Source organism: Felis catus, chromosome E1, assembly GCF_018350175.1.
Source record: "Felis catus isolate Fca126 chromosome E1, F.catus_Fca126_mat1.0, whole genome shotgun sequence".
Classification (NCBI taxonomy): Eukaryota; Metazoa; Chordata; class Mammalia; order Carnivora; family Felidae; genus Felis; species Felis catus.
In genome coordinates, this window is record NC_058381.1 from 43169274 (window position 1) to 43194862 (window position 25589).

General features: G+C 58.0%; 1 protein-coding gene and 1 long non-coding RNA gene across 7 annotated transcripts; one reads left to right on the plus strand and one right to left on the minus strand.

Annotated features, from left to right (window-relative positions):
* On the plus strand, window positions 1-25553 carry FMNL1 (formin like 1). 6 transcript variants are annotated; one of them, XM_023244521.2, is made up of 28 exons: window positions 1-465; window positions 8861-8944; window positions 10464-10577; window positions 11242-11315; window positions 11700-11783; window positions 12183-12320; window positions 12616-12633; window positions 13926-14034; window positions 14659-14735; window positions 14946-15039; window positions 15962-16036; window positions 16348-16458; window positions 17792-17941; window positions 18466-18567; window positions 18731-19001; window positions 19250-19561; window positions 19752-19876; window positions 20774-20976; window positions 21449-21683; window positions 21924-21992; window positions 23040-23120; window positions 23204-23333; window positions 23487-23650; window positions 23849-23950; window positions 24095-24190; window positions 24473-24593; window positions 24756-24854; window positions 25112-25553. In XM_023244521.2, the coding sequence occupies exons 1-27, from the start codon at window positions 337-339 to the stop codon at window positions 24845-24847; spliced, it is 3360 nt and encodes a 1119-aa protein (XP_023100289.2). In that variant the 5' UTR covers window positions 1-336; the 3' UTR covers window positions 24848-24854; window positions 25112-25553. The 6 variants fall into 6 exon arrangements, with proteins under 6 accessions (XP_023100289.2, XP_044901236.1, XP_023100288.2 ...); XM_045045301.1 differs by having other exon boundaries at window positions 10464-10547; XM_023244520.2 differs by lacking the exon at window positions 24756-24854.
* On the minus strand, window positions 15392-18736 carry LOC123382113. Its single transcript, XR_006590015.1, has 2 exons — window positions 18449-18736; window positions 15392-16640 (listed from the first exon to the last, which is right to left on the minus strand). It is a non-coding gene; the product is annotated as an uncharacterized LOC123382113 (long non-coding RNA).
* Window positions 25554-25589: the final 36 nt, after the last annotated feature.

A 25589-nucleotide genomic window follows, 5' to 3' on the forward strand; every position in this document is an offset into this window, starting at 1 on the left:
GGGAGCGACAGCAGAAGTTAGAAAATCGCCGAGGGGGGAGCCCGCGCCGCAGCTTCCTGCCCCCGGCCCAGCCCTCTGTCCCCCGCGGCCTGCAGCCTGACTTCCTCCCCCCACCCCGCAGCTCGCCGCCCGGCTCCTCGGACGGGGCCGCCCCGATGGGACGCCGCGCCCCGGCCCTTGCGCGCAGCTGAGCCGAGCGCCGCGGAGCCGAGCCGCGCCGCCGCCGCCGCCAGCCTCTGCCCTGCTCGCCCCCCAGGCCGGGAGCCTCGTCCCCGGTCCCCCGGAAAGCTGGATTTCCGAGGCTGGAGGCGCCTGGCCGACTGGGTGGGGACCACCATGGGCAACGCGGCAGGCAGCGCGGAGCAGCCCGCGGGCTCCGCCGCGCCGTCCCCCAAGCAGCCCGCGGCGCCCAAGCAGCCGATGCCCGCGGCCCGGGAGCTGGAGGAGAGGTTTAACAGGGTTCTGGTGAGTGTGATCTGTCGCGCTCTGGGCGCGGGCGGGGGGCGGCTGGGGTTCGGCACGCGTCCCCGCCCCCGGGGGCTCAGGTACCGCTTGGAGATCCCCGGCCCAGTGGCTGGCCCCTACAGGGGGTGGGAGTGACAGTGGCTTCTTTCAGAGTGACTTAGCACTCTCCCCCCAAAACTTTCTTCTGCAGTCGCCCAGTCTGCCTCCCCAAGACACCCCCTTCCCCAGCACTCCTGGGTCTAAAGGTCTAAACAGAAATGTCCTGCGAGGAAGTTGGGAGCCTAGCACGCAAGGGGGATCCTGGGGCGGCCCCTTCCTCTCTGGACGCAGGCCCGGCCACCAGGCGCGGGTCGTGGAACATCTGCTTTTCCTTAGGGCCAAAGATGGAAGGGTGACATTTTAATGTCCTGGGGGCTGGAGACCGAGTTCAGGTGTTTGGTCCTGATTTGTTGGTGCCTGGGCTGCTGGGAGCTGAGTCCTCAGATCACGCAGAGGAGGTGTCTGTATCTCTCACCCCCTGCATGTCCAGGAGAGATTGCCTGTGGGTCCTTATCTTGGGCATTTCCTCCAGCCCACTGAGGGGATTAAGGGTAGGAAGGGCGGGCGGGGTCAGGATGGGTTGGTCACTCTGGCTTGGGGTGGTACAAAAAGTCTGGAAGCATCCCCCCCCCTCCCCACCTTCCCCACTATCACCTGCTGGAGGAATTGGGGGGCTTGGAGACTAGGTCACTGGGGAGGAAGCCATCAGCTCTGGCTGAGCCTGGAGACAGTCAGGATGTGTTTGGGGAGGGGCTCCAGAGCAAAATCAGGGCTCCCTAAGACCTGGTGCAAGGCAGAAGTAGGGAGGGGGGAAGGGCCACTCATTCTCACTTCCCTCTCCCTGTCTCAGCCCTGTCCCAGGCTCCTTTCTCTAACTAATTGCCTGGTGGCCTGTCTGCTGTCAGCTCCCTTGCTGGACTCTGGGTGACAGGCGAATGAGGCCACGCTGTGCTTTTTCCCAGGGGGCACTTCTTAGTCTAAGCAGGCTGGCACTGCAGGTCTGGCGGTGGGGGGGGGTGGCGGGCAGCAAGGGAGGTGCGGGCAATAGAGCAATGCTGGCTTGTGGCAGCACTCAATTCTTTGTCCCCTCCACCTCCTTGACATCATTTCCCCTCCCTTGGCCTGTTATTAGGCCGTACTTACCAGATCCTCTGTATGGCCCTTCATGATAGTTCCTGGAAACCTTGGCTGCCCCCTCCCAGCAGGAAGGCTAAGAGGGGTCTGGGGGAGCTATGGGGTGGGGTGGGGTCTGGTCTATCCTTGCGAAGACACCTTGCTTGATTAGGGGAGAGGGAGGGACTCTGAGGGACACCTCACACCAGGCTAGGCCCTGTTTCCCTCATCTCTCCACCTGCTCTCCCTTCCTCAAACCCATGGCCTGCGCAAAGCTCAGCTGAGCTGAGCAGATGGGGGAGGGGGCAGAATGAAGAGAGACAGTCTCTGGGGGACCATCTGGGGAGCCTGAGTTGGTGGTGGATCCCTGGACCCCTGCCAGCCTTGTGAGGGGGGGGGATATGGGTCTCTCTTTCCCCCCAAGTGTGTGTCTGTCTGTGGACAGGGGTGGGACAGGCTGTCAGGGTGAGGTGCGGTCTCTATCATACACACGCTAATGGGGAGGAGCTGTGTGAATAATTCAGACCACTGGGAAATCCAAAAGTCAAATGGTGAGGCTCTGATGCATGTGTAGTTCCTGAGTGCCCTGCTTGTGTTTTGGCCTTCGCTCTGATTGGCTGAGCCTGATGCTAAATGCCATTGGGAGTCCCTGAGTACCAGGGTGTGGAGGGCAGAGGCCCAGGGATGGGTCTTAGAGGGTGTCTTCATGGAGAAGGCAGCGGTAGCTGGGTAGAAATCTAGGGCAGCAGCACCCAATGGGGCTCAACTTCCCATCCCGGCTCCTAGGAACCCCAGTGTGTTTATACTTGGCCTTCTTTCTGGGGAAGGAGCAGCCTGTCCCTTGTCTTCTGTGGGCAGAACTCACCCGACCCAAGGTCACTTGACTAAGAACCTGGCTCCCCTCACTCCCCACCAACAAGGGCATGAGCCCCGCCCTGGGGTGATAGCCTTGGCCGCTGCCTGCAGCTGCCTGGGCCAAGTATTTGGCTAAACCCACAGGCCTGGCAACGGGTCATGCGGGGTGCGCCTTCATCAGAGCACTGCCTCCATGGCCGGAGATGAGTCTGGTCCTTAGTGAATGTGTAAGAGGAGAAAGAGGCTCAGACTGCCCAGAGTGATGAACCCACCACCCCCAGGGATCCCTGAGTCTTGATGGGAAAAGCATCGCCCTCCCCTTCGGATATAGTCACATAGCCCCAGGGAACCTCTTCCTTTCGCTTAAACAAAACCCTTTGGTCCCTGGTGGACCTGGTGGGTAGGATCCTGCAACCCCAAACCACTCCTTGGCTCTTGGATGCGGGACCCATGTGTGGGTGAAGGGCGCCTCCACCAAGGCTTATGGCCAGATAGGAGATGAAGCTTGCTCTCCCTTTCCCCACAGTGGCCTTTCTCCCATGCAAGGGTGTTGGGGGGCTACTTTTCTAAGGAGGCTGTGAGCGAGAGGTGCCCCTGCTTAAAATGGGGGTGGGGAGAAAGAGCAGGTTGGCCAGGGTTTCCTGCTGCTGCCTTAGCAACAGCGGAGGAGCGATGGCTGCCCAGCGACATGGGCCTGCTGGAATGGTGGGAAAACCAGCTGGCCAGACATCAAGCTCTTGCCTCTCTTAGGCCATGGCCAAGGCTCATGTCTTCCTTGCAGACCTTCCCCTGTAAGGATCAGGGTTTGGGTTGGCAAGGCACTCTTTCCAGGCCGTCCAGAAGTTCTGTGCTTATGGCCAGGCATTGGATACCGCTGATCTGTCTGGTCAGAGAGGAGCCTGTAACCTTGGGGCCAAGGGACCAAGGGAAGGTGCCCGGGATGTTGTGCTTGAGGCCGAGAGTGATGCTGATCCACACGGAGACTGAACCGTTTGGAGAGGAGTTTGCCTGATGGGGCCTAGCACCCTGGGCTGCCCTTAGCAAGTGCCTAGGGATGTGGACATTTGGTGAGGCTGTGTGGGGAGGTCAGGACAGCCTCCAGCAGCATGTGGACCCTGGGAATCCTGCTTTCAGCTGGACCCCTTCCCTGAGGAGCAGGAGTAGAATCCATTCTGTCTCCATTTTGTTGGCCAGCTCCCTTCTCTGGAGTGAGGCGGATGAAGTTTGGGAACGGGAAGCTACAGGGGGGCTGTACCTTTCATCTCTGGGGTGTCTCACATGGAGGACCCCAATGGGGCTGTGGCCATGTGGGCAGATATCGGGCCAGATAGGGGCTGTGGGGCGACATTCTTAGCAGGCGGGGCTGGCACATGTCGACCCTGGAAACCCAGGGATGTGGTAGGCATGATTCACAGGGACATCTGGGGCCAGTTGGCAAAGAGCTGGGTGAGATGGGCAGGAGCAGATGGGGCTGCCCTGGGGGCTACCTCTGCATTTTTCCTGAGGACATGGAACTCTGGAAGGTGGCTCCGTCCTCCCCGCCTCTGGGAGGGACCGGGGTTGCTCAAGGGAAGGGCAGAATAGCTTCCTGAGCTTCGGGGTCTTTAAGTCAGGGGGTGGGTTTTGTCTTTGCCGCTTCCTACCTGGATGACCTTGAGCAAGTTACTTAACCTCTCTGAACTTCACTTTTCCCCACGTGTAGAAAGAGAATACCAGTGGTATATGCTGGCCTCCTAGGGTCGTTGAAGGATTACCGAGAGTGTGCCTGACACAGGGCGAGTGCTCCAGAAACTCTCCCCCGCTGTGAGGAAGGGAACGACATTGGAGTGGATAGAGTCCTCTTCATCTTGGAGGCCTCCTAGGCCATTCTAGCCTGTGCTTTCCCCCTCTACCCACCTCTGTTGCCAAGACCAACCAAGGTTGCCAACTTTAGCCATCACAGGCCAGGCTGCCCTTAGCTGCCATCATGCAGGGCAGCCACAGCGGGGCCTAGACCGAAAACTTGCCTGGTGGCCGGAAACCACGAGAGGGAGGGCCCACCTCTCCTGGAGGGTGGGGCAGTGGTGGTGCTAACGGTAGCTGTGTGCACATGGGGAGGGGGTGGGGAGGCCTCCACTTCCCTCTGAGAGACGGTGTACTGGGGGGGGGGGTTCCCCAGTGAGTAAGAGCTCAGTGTGGGCAACAACAGGAAGCGTAGGGTGCTGGGTGGCAGGAAATGGGGCTGCCTGTTCCTCGTTCCCCAGACAGGAGGACTGGGGCCAGTCTGTCTGCAGAAGACCCCTGGGGGTCCGGGACCCACATTTCTCACTGCCTTCAGTGCTCTTTCTTCCAAGGAAACACAGTCTTCTTACCAGCTTGCCAGCTAGGTCACCTCAGACAAATGACTTAATCGCTCCGTGCCTCAGTTTCCCATTTGTGAAATGGGGATCACAATAGCATTTACTGTGTCAGCTTCTTTTTTGAGGTTTAAATGAGTCAGTAGATATAAAGCACCTAGAATGGCACTTAGCACGGAATGGGATGTTTGGGGAATATTTATCATTATTATTGTTGCTGTAATTCTCCTACTAGCCTGGATTGTATGGGCAGTGCCTGCTGTCCTGGCTCCCACCTGGCTTGCCCTTGTCCCTGCCATGGGGACCCTTCAACCCTGACGGGAGTGGCCATGAGCTTTTTGGGACTCTCAGCACCTAATCCTGGGACTAGTCACCCAGAGCCCTCCTCTAAGTCAGGGATTGTCTCTAATAGCCCCAGAAAATCTACCTCCTGGAACTTTGAAACGTGGATTGATTGCCTTTGGAGACGCGCTAAGAGCTCTAAGACAAAGGCCAAGACCATGTAGAGGTGGCGGATGGAGACACTTCCTGGCTTCTGGGCCCATCAGGCTGTGGAGCCTCTGTGGGGCTGGTCTGAGACTGGGCTTGGTACCCAAGTTCAAGGGCATTCTGGGACTCAAAGGGCCACACGTCATGAGGAGAGGGTGGGCAGGTGGGTTGGGACAGTCTCAGTTCAAACTGAAAGTGAAACGGGAGGGTGTGGTTGTGTCCAGACGCAGACAGAACCCCTTCAGTCACCAGGGACACCTCTCCAGATGGCAGCGGTGGCGGGAGGGGGGAGGGGCGTTGTTGAAGGAGTACGCCAGAAGCTTGCAAGGGGCTGGTCTTGGGTGAGCGAGGCTGAGGGCCCCTCTGGCACCTGGAGAGGTCGCGGCAGGGAGGGAGAATGATGTCTACACATTCTAGTGGAAAGACTGGGGAATCAGCTCCTATTCTTGGCCACACCTTCAAAGATGGATCTTACCTGTCTCTTCCTGGAGCCAAAGCATTAAGGGCAGCAAGGAGAGGGGAGCTGAAGGGTCAGTTCATTGTTGGCCAAGCACTGGAGACAGGTCTGTTTTATCTGGATATTTTCACAAACTTCTGCTCACCACCCCATCCCTCTCCTTGGGGTCTTCAATGGACTCCTCCCTCAGGCCCCAGTCTGTGAAACGCCTCTTAACAGCGTACGTCACTGCAGAGTATTATTACATCAAAACCCAGCTTCTCACTGGGTATTCCTGGGAGCTCTGGGAGCTGGGAGGCAGAAGGGAAGTGCGCCCATTTTATGGAGAAGGAAGCTGAGGCTCAAGGAGACAAAGTTGTTGGGCTAGGTGAGCCCAGGGCCTGGCTCTCCAGGATCCAGTGTGGGTTCTTCCACCTCACAGCTTCCTCTCCCCATGTCCCCTTATGGGAGGCAAGTGTCCCTCCTCCCCAACCCTGGACCTCTGTGTCCTTGCCTGTCCCTTTCGAGCGGTGTCAGCCAGCCTCATCTACTTCTCTCCCATGGTGCTGCCTCCTTGCTGAGGGCCCCGGGTCTGGGGTCTGTTGCCGTGTTCCAGGACGCCTTCCCTCCACCTTGAGTCAGTGGCACCCTCTGGTTCCTCTCTTGCTCCTTAGGGTACCGTCTCCTCGGTGGGCACAGCCGAGGAACAGCTGCTAATTAGTGCTCAGCGCTGTCAGAGCTATTTCTGATTTCCGAGCCTAAATTTAGCCCGTCTGGCAGGCTGGCACGTAGCCTCGGGGGCTTGAGCACGCCCAGGTGGGGAAGGGGACAAGGGGTGCTCTGCCCTCCACCACTGCCGGGACAGGTGTACCCCACAGCAGAGGCCTTTTCCTCCCCAGTAATAACCATGGGGCTGCCCCCCGCGGGGAGTGGGCCAGGGCGCTGCTTCAGAGTCAGCTCTGGGCTCGAAGCCAGCCCCACTCCCTACTCTCTGGTTTTGTAACCTTGGGTAGGTCACTAAACTAATCTGTACTTGCACCTGTGAGATGGGGATGAGGGTGTGTGGTGGTGAGGACGTCACCCTTGTGGAGGGCTCAGAGCGGTGCCGGGCAGGGTGAGCATCCGGGCAGAGCTGGCGCCCACATTTGTTGGGGTCACTATTTTGACTATGACTGTCGCTGCCTCTAGAAGTGCCACTGGGGCCATTCCAGGAACCGAACAGGTCCCTGGAGTGGGCGAGGGCCTGGAAAGACCCATGTTGGGAAGCGGCTGTCCCCTGTAAGGCTCGGGTGCTGGGGCTCAGCCGTCACCTCATTCCTCCTCGTCCCCCTTCCCTGCCACCACCTCCCTTCTCTGGGTTGGCCACTGTTCCAGTTTCTCTGCGTTGCCTGCCTTCCTGCTCCCTCCTTCCGCCTCAGCCTTGGCTCCCCTCTGCTCTGCCCCACCCTGGATCTCTGTGATCAGGATCTGGAGAGACCAAGGAGAAAGAAAGGCAGAGAGAGAGAATGGTCCCAGGGGCCCTTGCCTCAGCTCCAGGGGCCCTTCCCAGGCAGTGTCTCCTGTAGTGGCGGGGGCTATACTGGCTGTTGGTGGGTTGGGGAAAGGCAGCAGATGAGACAGCAGTGGTTTCCTCAATCCAGGGGCTCGCTTTTGCAATGGGGAGAAGAATGACGTATCCCCATCCCCAGCCGGCCTGGGGGGCCTGGGGGATAGGCAGCTTCACCTCTCAAGTGGGGCCTCAGCCGGAAAGCTTGAGCAATGGGGGCTGAGAGCACCCAGTTTCCTGTTGTCTGGGGCTGACCTAAGGCAGTGATTTTTTTTGGGGGGGGGTGAGTTCTGGCCAGAGCCCCAGAATGAAGCCCAGCACCCCAGAGAGGAAGCTGGCTGAGGAGCCCTGCGTGGGTGTGGCCCTCTCTTTGCTCCAGCTGTGGCCTCCTCTCAGGGCCATGTGACTGAGGACGTGTAGTCTGAGCCACCAGAGCTGGTGACGGGGGCCTTTTGACTCTGGGCTGGGGATTCCTGGGGACTCCCACCTCCCCAGCAGAGATGGGGCTCCTTGAGGGCAAGAACTATCTTTTGGGGCCTGACACATAGTAGACCCTCTTTAAACCTGGGGTTCAGTGAATTGGGGTAAACTGGCATCATCTTCTGGGTCTGTTAGGAAGACATGCCAAGTTCGGGGGGGGGGGGCAGGGAACCCCTAGTGCAGGCAGCACCAGGTAAGACCCTATACTTGCCCTGTGAGGGAGGAGCTTGACAGGCACGTCTGTGACCGGAGGATCGGGCAGAGCAATGCTGACCTTTCTTAGCTCCTGAGGGGAGTCCCAGCCTGGGCCACCGGCACCACAGACCCAGCATGCTGGCTGCTGTCTCCAGTTCCTATGTCTGGGTGACCTTCCCCAGGAATCCCCCTGTGCCCTGTAGCCGTGATGCACCTGCTAGGAATTCCCTGCCTGTCTGACCGTAGCTCCCTTGGCCCGTCCCCGTGTCCTCCTTCTAGAAGTGATGAGGAGGGAGGGGGCTGGACAGGGCTAAGGAGGAGACCGCTGTTGCCATCCTTGTGAGAGGTTTTCTGCTGTTTGTGAGACACTGGTGCCCTGGGCCAGGACTGCATACAGTCCGGATGGTGTCGGCTGGCACACAGGGGTGGGGCAGAGTCCAAGACTGGCCACACTTGGGCCCGGCTGGAACTGGGTCCCCTGTTAGCTTCCCACTCAAATGGAAGAAGAGTTGACTTTCCCCCTTATTGCACGTGGGGAAGTGAGTCAAAAAATGCCCAAGGTCCCAGGAAGTCAGGCCGAGAACCCACTCTCTCACCGCTGGGGGAGACATGCCAGGGAGGGGGTGTGTGGAAGACGGAGCCCAGGCCCTGGAGCCAGGCCGACTCAGAGTCAAATCCCAGTGTCACTTTCTAGCTTTGGGGCCTAGGGCAAGGTGTTGTATCTTTGGGCCTCAGTTTTCTCATCGGCTAATGCTACTTATCTCCTGGGGTGACAGGGATTCAGGCGTATGACAGATCTGCTAGGGAGCTGCCCCCTGGTGGCTTCCCTGAAAATGCCTGTGCTCTCTTGCCCCTTGCATCGGGACCCCAGGCTCAAGGTCATTATCTTGTCCTTCCCCTCTCCAGAACTGCATGAACTTGCCCCCGGACAAGGTGCAGCTGCTGAGCCAGTATGACAACGAGAAGAAGTGGGAGCTCATTTGTGACCAGGTGGGTACCAGGCCCCTTCTGGCCTCAGGATGTCCTGCCCTGGCTGGCGGGGGGGTGCTGGCAGGAAAGGGGGCACTGCCATGCTGCCCTTCGGGCCAAGACTCTGCCCAGAGGCCTGTGTCACATCTGCAGAGGGTGCTGGGGGTGTCTTAAGACTCTACAACCACCCTCCCTTGAATATAGGCCTCCCCAGGGACCTTATGAGTCCCTAGCTGGGCTGGGTCTGCCCTATGAAGAGCTGGCAGGGGCTCATCACCTCCTTGCTGTCACCCACCTCCTTGCTGAGCTTCCCGGAGCAGCATCTGTTGACCCTCCAGCTCTGGGCTGTGGAAGATAGGGGGGCAACCCTAGGATTGGGCATCTTTGACCCCACGGGAGGTGGGGAGGAAGGGGCAGGATCCCTGTCCTTCTTTCCCTCGGGCCCGGAGGAGCTGCAGTCAACCAAGCAACAACCCAAAGGTAACCAGTTCCCAAGTGGCCGAGCGAGAAATAGAACTCCTGGCTTCTGGTGCTCAGCCAGGCACCTGGGGTTGCCATCTTCGTGGCTCACTGGCTGCCCCTGCCTCTCCAGCTTCCAGGGCCGCTCTTCGGAGTAGCAGGGAAGACCCCTCTCCCACTGCTAAGCCAGGGTGGGGCCTGGCTGCTGCAGTGATTCAGTGAGGGAAGGAGGCCGGGGGTGGGGAGTTGGGGAGCAGGGAGCCTCCCCTGGGAGCCAGGGCTGGGCCTTTGGCTCCTGCTAATGGACCGGAATGGGATGAGCAGGCTGTGCGGGAGTCTGGGGGGTAAAGGCTGGGCCGTGTGGGGAGGATGGGGAGCTGCTTCTAGAGGCTCTCAGGCTGCTGTGGAGGTCTCTGCCACTTGGCCTGGTATCTCAGGCTGGGGGCTCAAGGGCCTGGGAAAAGCAGGAGTCCTAAAGGATCTGGGCTGGGAAGGATGGGAGCTCCTCTGGGTAGGGGGCCTCTGATGTGGCCCCTGCTTCTTTGTGTGAGTGGCTGTTGGAGCCCTGGGTGGGGCAGGGGAGTTAGGAGTTGCTTTGTTGAGCACTGGAGATAAGCACACACAGACACCTACCAGCACAGGTAAATGGGACAGCTGGGGAGGAGCCGTGGGGAAGGGGCCCTCAGAGCGTTCTTCCTCCCTGGACTCCCAGGGAGGGCAGGGCCTGGGAAGGTCCCACCTACTGGCAGGTCTGAGTCCTCCTCCCCACCCCCAGCGTGGTGGGTTGTGTGGCAGAAATGACCCCTCCAAACTCCACCGGTGGGGATGGAGTGGGGGGGGGTGGCGCTGTGCTAGGGCTGTGGCTTGTGAGGCCATAGTGAGGAGTGAAGGCTAGGTCTGGGACCGGGGTCTTTTAATGACCTGGTGGGTTGTTTGGTGATATCTTTGGTATTTCAGAGGGGTCCTAAGATAGCCTGGGACCTGGGGTCAGAGGTGAGAATGGGATTCTGGGGCAAGGGCTGGTCATTTGCCCCGGGGTGGCTCTGGCTGGTTCCCTGTACATCCTGTTCCGTCTCCCCAGGAGCGGTTTCAAGTCAAGAACCCTCCCACAGCCTATATCCAGAAGCTGAAGAGCTACCTGGAAACCGGTGGGGTCGGCCGAAAGGTAGCAGCGGACTGGATGTCTAACCTGGGGGTATATGTCTCCCCCTTTTTCTCTGTCCCTTTCCCCCTGCACCTTCCAAGCTCTGGGCAGCTAGAATAACTGTGTGTGTAAACTTTTTGGTGGGCTTGTGTGGGCACGCGTATGAATGCGTGTGCATATTTTTAGGGGACTGGGAGGGCTGCGGGCATGTACTTTTTCCACGTTCCTCTGCATATTCTGCATATGTTTACATCCACTTGTGGGTCCACTTGTGCGTATTTGTGCAGTGTGTGTGTGTGTGTGTGTGCGCGCCCCATGTGTCTGTATGCGGATGTATGGGTGTCTTATATCTGTGTACCCAGGGTGCTTGTATGTGGATGAGTATGTGTGTGTGTACAGTCAGGGTATCCATATTTGAATGTGTGCGTACCCTATGGCTGTGTGTGTGTGTGTGTGTGTGTGCGCGTGTGCAAGCATGCCACATGTCTGTGTGTGGAGGAATGAGCGTGCACCCTGTGGGCCTGTGTATGGGGCTAGGAGTAGCCTGAGAATGCTTATTCTGCTGGGCAGGTATGTGGGGGTGGTGGGGGAGGCTGAACGTGAAAGGCCAGTGGTAGGGGGAGGGCGGGGGCTGCTGACTTGCTGCCTTGGGGCTCAGTGGGCCTGTGGGAAGCCCAGACGTCACCCACCAGACTTTCCTGTCCTTGGCCCCCAGTTTAAGAGGCGAGTTCAGGAGTCCACGCAGGTGCTGCGGGAGCTGGAGATCTCCCTGAGGACAAACCACATTGGGTGAGCGAGGGCTCAGATTTCCTGCTTGGGGGCCAGGGAGAGCTCTGCCTCCAGACAGCTCCTGAGGCTTCCCCTTGCTATTCCCCTGTCCCCCTTGTCCCCCCACCCCTGCGTAGGCTGTGCCTGTAGGCCACTTCTGGGTTGGGTGTCCAGGACAGCTTCCCGGCCTCCTGTCTGGTCATCCCTCGAGGCATGGCTGGGCCATGGGTCCTACCTGAGCCCCCTAGCATCTCCTAGCATCACTGGGTCTTCTGAGGTTGGGCTGGTTGGTGTCTTCCTGGGGACGAGGGAAGCCGCGCTGGAGCCCTGGCTGTGCCTGTTCTGTGCCCACTCTGGGCAGGACCTCCCTCCTGGCTGGAACTCAGGGAGCCCTGTGCCCTGCAGGTGGGTGGAAGAATTCCTCAACGAGGAGAACCGCGGCCTGGATGTGCTCCTCGAGTACCTGGCCTTTGCCCAGTGCTCCGTCACGTAAGCCCCCCTGCTCCAGTCCTCATGCTGCTCCTCAGAGCCCTGATCCCTGCTTCCCTGCACCTCATCCACTCCTTGGGCCACGTCTAAGCAGTGCAGCCTGAGTCCACCCTGGGTTCACACAAACCACACCCTGCACGGTGGGCGGTACCCCTTCCTAAGGGCCTGCGTGGATATGGAGGGACGCGGTCTGGGGTGGCCAGCTGGGACTTGGGTGGCTTCCTCTTCTGTTCCACCATTCCCTTGTCCCCTAGTCTGCCCAGCACAGTGCTGAGAACACAGCCTCTACCTCCCAGCCTCTAATCGCTCCTGCACATTCATCTGTCCCCTCAGTTTCCCCCACCCCTCTCTTAAGTGCTTCTGCAGTGTTGGCCTCCAGCTCCGCTCTAATCCCTGCAGGTATGACATGGAGAGCACAGACAACGGGGTCCCCAGCTCAGAGAAGAGCAAGCCCCTGGAGCAGTCGGTGGAAGATCTCAGCAAGGGTCCACCCTCGGCCTTGCCTCCTCAGCCCAAGAGTCGCCACCTGACCATCAAGTATGTGCGTCCCATTGCAGGGTGGCAGGGAGAATAGAGAATTCACCCCTGGACTTCTGTACCCGGCCAGCCCTGCCCCTGGCCCTTGGGGGTGGTGGGAGGGACAGCCTGGCATTGGGGATCACAGTAAGGGCCTCAAGCAGGGTTTGGGAGATGGGTGTGTTAAGAAGCCTTCTAGGGATGGGCACTTAGAAACTGGAGTCTGGGTGGTCTGGGATAAGTAGGGTGTTTCTGGGTCAGTGAGACCCTCCCTTGTATCCATCTAACCCCCTCTTCTTTCCTGTGCGGCCTCCAGGTGCCCCCCTTCTCCCCGGTACGTAGCCACCCGGGGGCAGGTGCATGCCTGGTTGGCTCCCTGGGTGGGGTGGGGTGGGGTGTTCAGCTGACACCCCTGAGTTCATCTGCTGTGGATAGGGCACCCCACCTAACATCGGACATCCAGCTGAGAGGCAGGGAGAGGGAAGGAGTCAGCCCTGGAGCCTCATGTGGACTCCCGGCTTCCATCCTTCCCACTTTGGTCTAGGGGACCAACTTCATATTAAGCCTTTCAAACTCTCACAATATGTTTTTTTGTTTGCTCATTCATTCATTCAACAAATATATTTTTAGCATGTCCTATGGTGGCAGGTACCCAGGAAACAGATCACCCTGCTCTTGGGAGTCCTTGGTCTAGAAGGCGACAGTGTATGACAGGCTATCCTGGAGGTGTGGCTGGGAGCTCTGAGAAGGGAGGTGGCTACTTCCTGGAGCATCAGGAAGGTTTCCTAGAATGGTACCACTGGAACTATGTCTCACAGATGGATTCGGGCTTTACAGGCAGTGGTGGGGACAGGGAGGGGCATTCCAGGTGGAAGGCACAGCATGAGCAAAGACTCAGACATATTAGAGCAGTGACGGGAGAAGGGCAAGGTAGCAGATGGAGGGAGGAGGTGGGGCTTCCCAGGGTTGTTGGAAATGTGATAGAATTGTCAAGAGGAACTGATGTGGAAGTCATAATTGGCGGATCTGCAGCAATGAAAAAAAAATCACATACTTTTAAGCAAAGAATTATGAAGGACACTGGTACAGCACTTAACTATGTATCAGGCACTGTTCTGAGCTCATTTCATAGTCCCCAAAACCCTATCAGGAAGGTACTATTATTACCATTCCTATTTTACAAATGAGGAAACTGAGGCACAGGGTGATTAACTAGTCTCGTAAGTGGTGAGCTGGGATTTGGACCAAGACGGTGTGAATTCAGGGTTGACCTTTCAAGATGGAAGATGAGCCCATGAGGCTGTGAGCGCCACCTTGTGGATTTCCAGGCTTTGGCTGTCTTCCCTCTTTGGGCTGTCCACCCGCACAACACAGCAATCCTTTCTGATGCCAAGTTGCTGTTAAGGGTCTTTGCTTTCCTGACCCCGTCCTTACCCCCTTGCAGCATGCCAGGCCCCAGCCTAGGGGCCAAGGAAGCCTTCCTGCCCTCAGCTGACCTCTTTGGTTGGGTGGATGGGAATCAGTGGCCTAATGTTCCAGACGTGCCTTCTGAGTGGTGGTGGGTGGTGGGGGTGGGAGGCTGGGTGTAGGACGCTGACCCCTGCTGCCTCTTCCCTACCCCACCAGGCTGACCCCAGCCCACAGCAGGAAGGCCCTGCGGAATTCTCGCATTGTTAGCCAGAAGGATGACGTCCATGTCTGTATCATGTGCTTGCGTGCTATCATGAACTACCAGGTTGGTCAGTGAGCACGAGGGCACTGGGGGACCCAGGAAGCTGGGCCTATCCTCACCGGGGGCTGCCTGAGCTGCTGAGGTGCAGGGACCAATGGTCCCCCGACCCTGTTGCCCACTGGAGAACCCTGTGGATGGGGGCTGTTGGGGGTCTTGAGGCTGATCAGGTCTTGAGAGGAAGCCCAGATGTCTGCCCCCTCCTAGTGAGGTCCTCTAGAGTAATCTGGACATGACTGGGGGCATGGATATGTCTCATGTGGGGACCCAGGCACACCCACCAAGGAAGGCTGGACACAGGGCCCTCGGGGAGAGCAGCTCAGGATTACTTTGTTTGGAGGAGTGGCTGGTGAGGCCAGCCCTCCTTTGCTTAGTACGCCTTTGAGGGCTCTCTGTGTCCACGGTGCTGAGTCCTAACACTGGCTTTTGCACAGACAGAGTCTTTTACAAAGAGGAGCCAGGCTTTGGCAGCACAGAACAGGCTATGGTTGGATATCAAAAACTTCCTAAGCTTGAGGGCAGTTAGAAACCAGAATGCAATGGTACCGACAGTGCTTGAGGTGCTGGACAGGACAGTGCTGTCAGTCCTGGGGGTCTGCCTGGAGGAGCTAACGTTTTCTCTCTCCCTAGTCTGGCTTCAGCCTTGTCATGACCCACCCAGCCTGTGTCAATGAGATTGCTCTGAGCCTCAACAACAAGAACCCCAGGTGAGGTCCAGGCCCCTAACATTTCTCCACATCTGGATTCTCCTGCCACCAGCCCCTTGCCTGCGCTGTTCCCCAGTTCTCAGGACTCCCATCCAGGCTCCTCCCACTCCTACTCACCTATCAGCTCCCCTGCCCTCCCCCAGCCAGGTCCACATCCACCCTTGCTGTGGGGCCTGCCTTCAAGGGATAGACTGCCCCTTCTCTCTCCAGAACGAAGGCTCTGGTGCTGGAGCTGCTGGCGGCTGTGTGCCTGGTGCGAGGAGGACACGACATCATCCTTGCAGCCTTTGACAATTTCAAGGAGGTATGAATCACCCGCCCCCCCCTTCCCGCCAATGTCTTTGTTCTCTAGCACTGACTGTTGCTGGCAGCTGTGGCCTCTGCTGGGGGCAGCTGGGAGTGCTGGGTGGGCATTCGGGGAACACAGGGTGGGGACGATCTGGGATGGGGAGGCTTTAAAGGGAAGGGAAAGGCCAGGTCATGTTGGGGTGTTGCCTAGGGCAACAGGGACAGCTGAACAGGGGATCTGCTGAACCTCGGACCCTCAGCCTTGCCAGGTCCAAACTGGGTTTGATCCACATACCTCAGAGTTGCATACATACACCTCTCTGATTCTGGCGAAGTAGGTGCAGGACAATATGATGCATAAGGTGGGATATGGTCATTCATTCCTTTAATGAATATTTCTTGAGTGCCTACTATGTGTCAGGCACAGAGTGGGCTCTTGGGGCCCATCCGTGAACAAAAGAAACAAAGAAGGCAGGGGAAGACATCATAAACAGTATAATAAATGAGCAAATTACCTAATGTGTTAGAAAATGATAAACGCTCTGAGGAAAAAGTCAGGGATGCTGGAGGGACAGGAGGAATGGGTTGCAGGGTGGCCAGGGGAGCCTCATCGAGATGGTGAAGTTTGAGCAAAGCTGTGAGGGAAGTGAGAGACTTGGTGTGGTGGCGGCCTCGAGTAAGAGCAACTGGGCAGATGGAAGAGCAGGTGCAAAGGCCCTGAGGTGGGAATGTGCCAGGACCCCAGTGTGGCCAGAGTAGAGTAAACAGAGAGGGCTGGGGGAAATGGAGAGGGAGGAGAGGTTTTTGAGCAGAAGAGTGACACAGCCTGACTTGGATTTAATGTGGGAGGAACCCGTAGAAGCACAAGGGTTGCAGCTGGAAAAAGGCTTAGGAGGTGTGTCACTGGGGCCCTAATGACAGCCATTCTCCCCACCCAGGTGTGTGGGGAGCAGCACCGCTTTGAGAAGCTAATGGAATATTTCCAGAAAGAAGACAGCAACATTGACTTCATGGTGAGCTCGGGACACCAGGCTGGGCCCAACCACCCTCAGTGTGAGGGGCAGTCAGGGGCCCTGGGCATCTGGGATCTGGGCTCTGCTCCTGCAAAGTATGAAGGTTGAGAGGTTGGTGGGGAGGGGAAGCTGGAAGGAGGGGATGCGGCGTGTAGGGGGACAATACGGGGAGGGACAAAGCTGGGTTAGCGGAGTGAGAAATGGGGAAAAGGAGAGAGACTTGGGAATAAATGGGGGGCGGTGATGGAAGGCACTGAGCTCCCCCACCCAGAGGATCACAGACTGATGTGCTCCTGTTCCCTACTCCCTAGGTGGCCTGCATGCAATTCATCAACATCGTGGTACACTCTGTGGAGAACATGAACTTCCGTGTCTTCCTGCAATACGAGTTCACCCACCTGGGCTTGGACTTGTACTTGGAGGTGAGCCCTACATCCTCCCGCCCCTCTGGGACTCAACCAGTTGCCAACTGCACAGTATGGCTCTGTGGTTAGCAGCATGGGCGTTGAGGTCAGGCAGATCCGGGGTCAAATCCTGACTCTGTCACTTCCAAGCCCATGTGACTTTGGATAGGTCTCTTCTCTCTGAGTCTCAGCTTTGCCACCTGTAAAACAGGAGAGTTATAAAGATGATAATGACTCTAAATAGAATGAGGCAGAACGTTTTCTGCCACCTGATAGGCACACAGTCCATGGAGCTATTGTTGCAGGCACCGGAAGGGCTCTAGGTGGCCCTGGGTCTGGCTCTGGGAGGATCAGCCTCAGACAGGCACATAATGGAGAGCACAGAGATACTGGGCCGTATTGGGATCTGGCTCATGCTGGATGGGTCCAGGTCAAGGAGGAGTTCCTTGCCCCGGGAAAGGTTAGGCAGAGGGGCTTGGTGCTTCTGGGTCCAGCCTGTGCAGAGAAGCCACGGCTTTTCCTGATTCCTTTCAGAGGCTGCTTGGAGAAGTGGGGACTTTGGGATTGGATTTTTATCATTTTTTGTTATTTATTTTGAAAGACAGAGAGAGAGAGAGCGCATACACGCACACGTGAGGGCGAGAGCCAGAGAGGGAGAGAGAGAATCCCATGCTGTCACCTCAGAGCCTGACGACGGGCTGACGATGATCATGAGATCATAACCTGAGCTGAAATGAAGGGCTGGACACTTAACCAACTGAGCCACCCAGGCTCCCCTGGGAGCCAATCCCCTGGGATTGGATTTTTAAAAAGCCAGGATTAACAAAAGGTGCAGAGCAGGCTGGGGTGATATGTCCATGCAATGGAATATTATTCAGCCATAAAAAGGAATAAATTACTGATACATGCTACCACACGGATGAACCTTGAAAGCATTACGCTAAGTGAAAGACGCCAAGTCACCAAAGCCCAAATACTGTACGATTCCTTTACATGACTGTCCGGAATAGGTACGTCCACAGAGGCAGAAGATAGATTGGCGGTTGCCAATTGGGATTGGGAGAGGAGAGAATAGGGACTGACTGCTAACAGGTACAGGGGTTCTTTTGGGGGTGATAGAAATGTTCTGGAATTAGACACCGGTGATGGTTGCACAACCCTGTGAATATACTAGAAGCTATTTAATTATATGCTTTAAAGTAATGAATTTTATGGTATGTGAATTATATCCCAATAAAAAGAAAAAGCAGGCTGGGGCTCAAGCCCCTTTCCCTGGGCTCTAGCGGTGATGGGCGGTTCTGAGAGACCCCTCACATTGGGCCTCACCCTGCTCCTTCTGTCTGGGGGACAGAGGCTTCGGCTCACCGAGAGTGACAAGCTGCAGGTACAGATCCAAGCATACTTGGACAATGTTTTTGATGTGGGTGCGCTGCTGGAGGACACGGAGACCAAGAATGCTGTGCTGGAGCACATGGAGGAGCTGCAGGAGCAGGTGGCCCAGGTGGGAGGTGTTCCTGAACTTGGCCCAGCACATCGTAGGCCCCCAGGGCTTCACAGTCGCATCAGGCCCTGGGCCTCAAACCCAAACAGGGGGTGGGCTGGGGGTGGGCCGTGGCTGTCTGCCTGGTTCCAGACTTTGACCTGAATCCACATCTTGGGTGTCTTTCTCAGTGAGCGTTCGCTGGGTTCCTGAGCTGTGGGACCTCTGCAGGAGGCAGGCCCCTCCTCTCCCTGTGCTCAGAGCCCACATCCTGGCTTGGGCGGAATTAGGTGCCTGGGGCCCCTCCTAGCCCAATCTCCTCTCCACTCACCTCCTTCCTCAGTGGTGCCCTGGTTTCTCCTCCTGAGAGAACTTTAGTGCCCTCAGTGCCTCACCTACTTGGGTTCAAGTGCCAGGCTCAGCCCACCGCCAGCACATCCGGAAGCCTCCCCCAGCCCTTCAGGCAGGCATGCCTGCTGCCGCCCCCTCACCGGCGGTACCAGTGCCCAGCGGCGGGTGGGAGCTCACCATGTGCTGTGCCACAGCTGACAGAAAGGCTTCGGGACGCGGAGAACGAATCCATGGCCAAGATTGCCGAGCTGGAAAAGCAGCTAAGCCAGGCTCGAAAGGAGTTGGAGACCCTGCGGGTGAGGCTGGCGGCGGAAGGGGCCGGGCCGGGGGCAGGCCGGGCTCTCGCGAACTGACCCGTTGGGGCTTCTAGGCTTGACACTTCCCTCTACCCCAATAAGAGGGTGGGGGCTATGTGCCAGGCCTGCTGCTGGGCACTGACCCTTCTCCCGGGATTCACAGGAGCGCTTCAGCGAGTCGACCCCCATGGGTGCCTCTAGGCGTCCTTCTGAGCCTGAGAAAGTGCCTACCCCCGTCCCTGCACGGCCTTCGGCCCTAGAGCTGAAGGTGGAGGAGCTGGAAGAGAAGGGGTTAATCCGTATCCTGCGGGGGCCCGGGGATGCTGTTTCCATCGAGATCCTCCCGGTCGCTGTGGCAACTCCAAGCGGCAGTGACGCTCCGACTCCGACTCCGACTCCCACTCCGGGAGTGCCCACCGGCTCACTCAGCCCAGGTGCGCAGGAGCTGTAAGCCGGAGTGGGTGGGCATGGGGGAACCAGTGTCTGGAAGGGGGGCCTGGGGACGTCTCGGGCCGGGACAGTTGCAAGAGGTAGGTTTGGGTTGTGGGCGTGGCTCAGGTGGATGCCAGATGGTAGACGTGGGCCCAGTGCGCATGCGTAGGGAGGGAGGCGGTGGCGAGACCACCCAGGCCCAGAACTTGACACCCCTTCCCCTCCATCTTTGGTTCTCTGTTCTCTTTAGGCTCAGATCTCCCACCTGCGGCAGAACCAGAGCCGGTTGCCGGAGCAGCACCTCCACCGCCACCGCCCCCACTGCCCGGCCTCCCCTTCCAGCAGGAAGCCGCGCCTTTGGCGCCCCCTCTGGCCTCACCCCTCCCTGGCAGCTCAGATCCCCCGCCCCCACCCCCACCCCCACCCCCACCCCCGCCCCCGCCGCCGCAGGGAGACTTGCCGCCCCCACCGCCACCGCTGCCTTCTGGCACAGATGGGCCGGTACCTCCGCCGCCCCCACCGCCTCCTGGAGGTCTCTCTGATGCCCCAGAGATGGGCCCAGGTGAGTGGACCACCCAGGGCTGGGGGTGATATGGAGAGAGGTGCCGTGCCTAGACCTGTGTCCTCTAGGATGCTCTGTCTGGGGGCCTCCTGTTGCCTTCTGTCTGTCCCGTCTGGCCACTTTGGGCCCTGGGTCCTGCCAACCACCCCACCCTCACCTCCCTATGCTCACCACTCCCTCCCTGTCCCAGGAGTAAAGGCCAAGAAACCCATACAGACCAAGTTCAGAATGCCACTCTTAAATTGGGTGGCCCTGAAACCCAGCCAGATCACAGGCACCGTCTTCACTGAGCTCAATGATGAGAAGGTGCTGCAGGTGAGTGTGGCCCTTCTTTGCTCCCAGTGTGGGCACCAGAGGAGGAGGGGGCTTGTGTGGATCATGCTGGATCATCTCCTCCACCCCATTGTACAGATGAGGGCATGGAGGCCCAGGGATGGGCGTTAAGCTAAACTGGTTTAGTATATTGGATAGGCAGTGTATCCTGACTCCCCTGGAGGCTTTCCCCCTCCTCCCTGCAGAGGGCACATCCCTCCCCCCAGGTCTGGTCTCTCTCTCTTTCTCTTTTCTTTTGATTTTGTTTATTTTTGAGAGGGAAGAAGAGGGTGAGTGGGGGAGGGGCCGAGAGAGAGGAAGACAGAAAATCCGAAGCTGGCTCTGCGCTGACAGCAGAGAGCCCAATGTGGGGCTTGAATTCATGAACTGTGAGATCATGACCTGAGTGGAAGTCGGATACTTAACTGACTGAGCTACTCAGGCGCCCCCTTGTGTCCACTCTCCTCTTAAGCTTCTCTCCCACCACTCCCACAGACAACCAGGGCTTCAGGCCTTCTAATTCTACTTTTAGTTTTCCAAAAATGATGTGTTCTCTTGCCTCCAGGCCATTGCTCATGCTGTTCCTTCTGCCTGGAATGCCCTTTCCTGTCTCCTCCCCCCCCCCAACCTTTTTTTTTTTTTTTAATCCCTGGCCAATTCAGCTCTTCCTTTGGCTGTAATGGCTTGGAGTGTGGGTCCCCTGGATTGGGTGCAGCTCTTCCTCCTCAGTGCTGTCTGTACTTCCCCTGTATCCCCCATCAGGGCCTGTGGTCAAGCTGGGTTACTGGGTTTTTTTTCTCTGTGGGTTGTGTTGTGTGGTCAGGGCTGGTTAGATGGTTCGGCCAGGAATATATCAGACCCCAGCCCATCTAGCCCCAGCTCTTCTCCTTATGCCCTCAGGAGCTAGACATGAGTGACTTTGAGGAGCAGTTCAAGACTAAGTCCCAAGGTCCCAGCCTAGACCTCAGTGCTCTCAAGGGTAAGGCAGCCCAGAAGGCCCCCAGCAAGGCCACCCTCATCGAGGCCAACCGGGCCAAGAACCTGGCCATCACCTTGCGCAAGGGCAACCTGGGGGCTGATCGCATCTGCCAGGCCATCGAGACGTGAGTACTTCTGCCCTGGGATTGTAGGTAGCCCAGCCCCTCTACTAAACCAGGGTCATCAAGTACCTAGTAAGAGAGTCCCAACTATGGGACAGAGCCCATCAAACTTCATGCTAACCCTGGTCAGGGAGTAAGCTTGGGAATCTTGTTCCCATTTTCAGGCTGAGAAAATAGCCTATGCTGTGAGTCCACGCCCAGACTGAGATGTTCCCATTTCCTCCTTGCCTCCTTGCCCAGCTATGGGCACTCAGGCTCCGGCATTTACAGCTGGGCATCTGCCACTGACCTATGATAGGGACCTCAGGCTTCCCAGCTCCCAACTTCCCTTGACACCTGCCTCTTGGTCCCTGAAGCTGTTGGCAAATAGTGAATACTGAAGTTCATTTATTCAGTCAAGGAAATGGAGGGGGGGACGTAGTCCTGCCTCAAGAACTGGTGGGTATAGAGTGATAACTACCCCGCCTTTCACCAGGTACGACCTACAGGCCCTTGGCCTGGACTTCCTGGAGTTGCTGACCCGCTTTCTGCCCACGGAGTATGAGCGTAGCCTCATTGCCCGCTTCGAGCGGGAGCAGCGACCCATGGAGGAGCTGTCGGAGGAGGATCGCTTCATGCTACGCTTCAGCCGCATCCCGCGCCTGCCGGAGCGCATGACCACGCTCACCTTCCTGGGCAACTTTCCGGATACTGTGCAGCTGCTCATGCCGGTGTGGGCGGGGCAGGCAGAGCGGTGTGGGCGGGGCGGGGCGGGACTGGCAGAGCGGTGTGGGCGGGGCGGGGCGGGGCGGGGCAGTCAGGGCAAGCGGGGGCACTGTGTTCTGGGTTGGGGTTGCGGAGGGGGGCAGCTACTAGCCTCCAGGAGGGCATTTAGGGGTACTTGAGCCTCCCATGGGCTTGCCTCCCACCCTGCCCCAACTTACCTTACCTCCCCAATCCGCCCCTCCCAGCAACTGAATGCCATAATTGCAGCCTCAATGTCCATCAAGTCCTCTGACAAACTCCGGCAGATCCTGGAGGTGAGAGCCCAGGGCAAGGGTCTGGGAAGCGGGGCCCACCTATGGCTCCTTGCCTGTTCTGGGTCGTGTGAGAGGGAGACCCGGGCCTTGCTCTGTCTGTACCCTTGGGATGCAACAGTTATGTTCTTAGCGCTCGCATACACGGAAAGACAAAACTGAGGCAGGGGTGGAGGTCATGTCTACAGTACTTTAGACTCCTCCTAAGGGCGGAGCCCCCTCTGGGGATTACTGTGTGATTAGCATAGTACCCAGGCCTGCCTAGTGGAGTCTCAGGGAACCAGTAGAAAGACCATGATACGACAGCCTAGGCGGTGTCAGCAGCACCATTTTGGGTAGGAATGGCAGAGGACAAAATTGGGTATGCCAAGGGGCACCTGGCTGGCTCAGTCCATTGAGCATGCAGCTCTTTTTTTTTTTTTTTTAGGTTTATTATTTAAGAAATCTCAACACTGAACATGGGGCTCAAACTCACAACTCTGAGATCAAGAGTCACATGCTTCTCTGACTGAGCCTGTCAGGTGCCCTGAGCATGTGACTCTTGTTCTGGGAGTTGTGGGTTCAAACCCCACATTGGATGTAGAGATTACTTAAAAATAAAGTCTTTAAGGGGCACCTGGGTGGCTCTGGTGGTTAAGTGTCTGACTTTTAGTTTTGGCTCAGGTCATGATCTCATGGTTCATGAGTTCCAGCCCCGCCTCGGGCTCTTCGCTGACAACGCGGAGCCTGCTTGGGATTTCTCTCTCCCTCTCTCTCTCTGCCCCTCCCCAGCTTACTCTCCCCCTCTCAATAAAAAAAAAAAAAAAAACAAAAAACAAAAACAAACAAACAAAAAAAACGGTACGCCATGCATTGTGTTAGCCATATGCATATGTCAGACATATATTCAAGCATGTACATGTGTCCTAGACCTGAAGGGGCCATGCAGGAGAGGGGTGGGGGCTGAGTGTGTGGGGCTTGCTTTTCGCCACATTTTCTTGTGCAACTGATACTCGGGAGGGTTTCCTCAGCCCTGGCAACCTCCTGAACTCTCCCCCCTGCCTCTCCCAGATTGTCCTGGCCTTTGGTAACTACATGAACAGCAGCAAGCGTGGAGCAGCCTACGGCTTCCGGCTCCAGAGTCTGGATGTGGTGAGGGGCACAAGGAGGGGTTCCCAGGCATGGGGGATGGGGGACAGCTGGTGGCCTGTGGCTTACAACAGGTCTTCATGCAGCTGCTGGAGATGAAGTCGACTGACCGCAAGCAGACGCTGCTGCACTACCTGGTGAAGGTCATTGCTGAGAAGTACCCACAGCTCACAGGCTTCCACAGCGACCTGCACTTCCTGGACAAGGCAGGCTCAGGTATGGGTGCAGGTGCCCTGTCCTCCTTGGGTGGGGGCAGGGGCTCAGCCCTGGGGACTGATACGGGTTGAGAGAAAGGGGACCACAGGGTGTAGTTAGACGGGAATGCTGCCTGATTCCCTGCTTCTGTACTGCTCCCCCTCCCCCACTCAGTGTCCCTGGACAGTGTCCTAGGGGACGTGCGCTCCCTACAGCGAGGCCTAGAGTTGACCCAGAGAGAGTTTGTGCGGCAGGACAACTGCACGGTGCTCAAGGAGTTCCTGAAGACCAACTCCCCCATCATGGATAAGCTGCTGGCAGACAGCAAGACTGCTCAGGTGGGCCAGCGCTGGCCTGGAGGTGGGGAGGCTGTGAGGTTGTGGAAGAAAGGTCTGGAGGGGCATGGCCACAGCAGTGGGGGATGGGGCAGGAAGGCCCACCTGCCTGGAGGGGCAGAGATGAAGTGGCTGGTGTCTTAAAGGGGCACAGAGCCTGTAGGGGTCCGTGCTGGTGGGCCTGACAGGCTGTGCCCGCAGGAAGCCTACGAGTCTGTGGTGGAGTACTTCGGAGAGAACCCCAAGACCACATCCCCCTCCATGTTCTTTTCCCTCTTCAGCCGCTTCATCAAGGCCTACAAGGTATGTGTGTCTGGTGGGCAGGCTGGGACCCCTGCAGGGCATTGTGGGGGCTCCTCCACATGGGCGGTGGGAAGCGGAGGGGATGCTTCTGTCTGGGGGTGGGCGAGGACCCCCCCCCCATGGACACCCACTTTGGCCCCTCAGAAAGCTGAGCAGGAGGTGGAACAGTGGAAGAAAGAAGCGGCAGCCCAGGAGGCGGGCGCTGACGCCCCAGGCAGAGGGGAAGTCCCAGCATCCAAGGTAGGTAGCTGTGCCTGAGCCTGGCACTTGCTTGCAGCGATCCTCACCCCAGAGATCTGGCCCTCTTCTATACTCTCATTTCTGGGAACAGACCCTGCCCGAGGTGAGCACGGTGCCCCAGTAGCCTGGGGTGGGTGGGAATGGGTTCCTTCCGCTCGAGCCGGTTGTTGGTGCTGCGGAAGGACCAGGAAGACACGTGTTCTAGCATTTCGTGGCCTGGGGAGAGGGGATCCTGGAGCTGGAGCTATACACCTTCCATTACGCCCCCTGTCCCCCCCACAGTCGCCACCCAAGGCCCGGCGGCAGCAGATGGACCTCATCTCTGAGCTGAAGCGGAAGCAGCAGAAGGAGCCACTTATCTATGAGAGTGACCGCGATGGGGCCATTGAAGATATCATCACAGGTGAGGGTTTGGCTGGGCCTGTCCTGTCCTCTGTCCATCTAATGCTGTCCTCCACCCCCTCTACCCCACCCTAGGGGTCTGGCTGCCTTACTGCCTCTTGCTACTTTTTCTGTCTTTTTTCTTTTTTCCTTTCTCTCCTCCCTCCTGCCTCCCAACCTTCAGTGCTCAAGACGGTGCCTTTCACGGCCCGCACCGGCAAGCGGACATCCAGGCTCCTCTGTGAGGCCAGCCTGGGAGAAGAGATTCCTCTCTAGCCCCCAGGTACCTGGGTAGCCTGGCCTCTGATCCCAGAGGCTGCCCACAACTCTGGGGGGCCTTGGGGGACTGGGTCATGCCGTCCTCCCCTTGGGCCATGCATGGCTGGGATAGGTTTGAGCGGGGTCTGGTAAACATAAACAGGTCCCTTCCTACATGCACACAACCTGGGTCCCTAGAAGGGTGAGGCCTCTGCCCTGGAGCTGTGGTCTTAGCCCCATGCAGACTTCTGAAAGATAAATGTCTCTCCTCTTGGCTGCCAGATCTGCGGAACCAGCCCTACATCCGCACAGACACAGGCCGCAGAAGTGCTCGCCGGCGCCCCCCGGGACCCCCCCTGCAGGTCACCTCGGACCTCTCACTGTAGCTGCTACTTCAGCAGATGGACTCAGTGGGGGATGAGGGGGGCAAGCTGGGGCTCGAGGAAGGTGGTCCTCAGCTCGGCTGGGCCGGGCAGCCTCCTCTGCGGCTGCGTTGGGCCCACCTCAAGTGGTCGGGCGCGCGGGGGCGTGGGGCGGGGGGCAGCATCGCCGGTCCCTCCCCCAAATGCTGCTTGCGGCACCCCTCTTCCCCTAATAGCCATACTTAGCCTCAGCGGGAGCCTGGCCTGTAACTTATAAAGTGCAACCTCGCGCCCCACCCCCAGCTCCAGGAACTCTCCATGGACCTTATTTTTATACAAGATTAATAAAGATATTTGCAAAAGATCCTTGTCCGCTCTGTGCCTGCCCCATCACACGC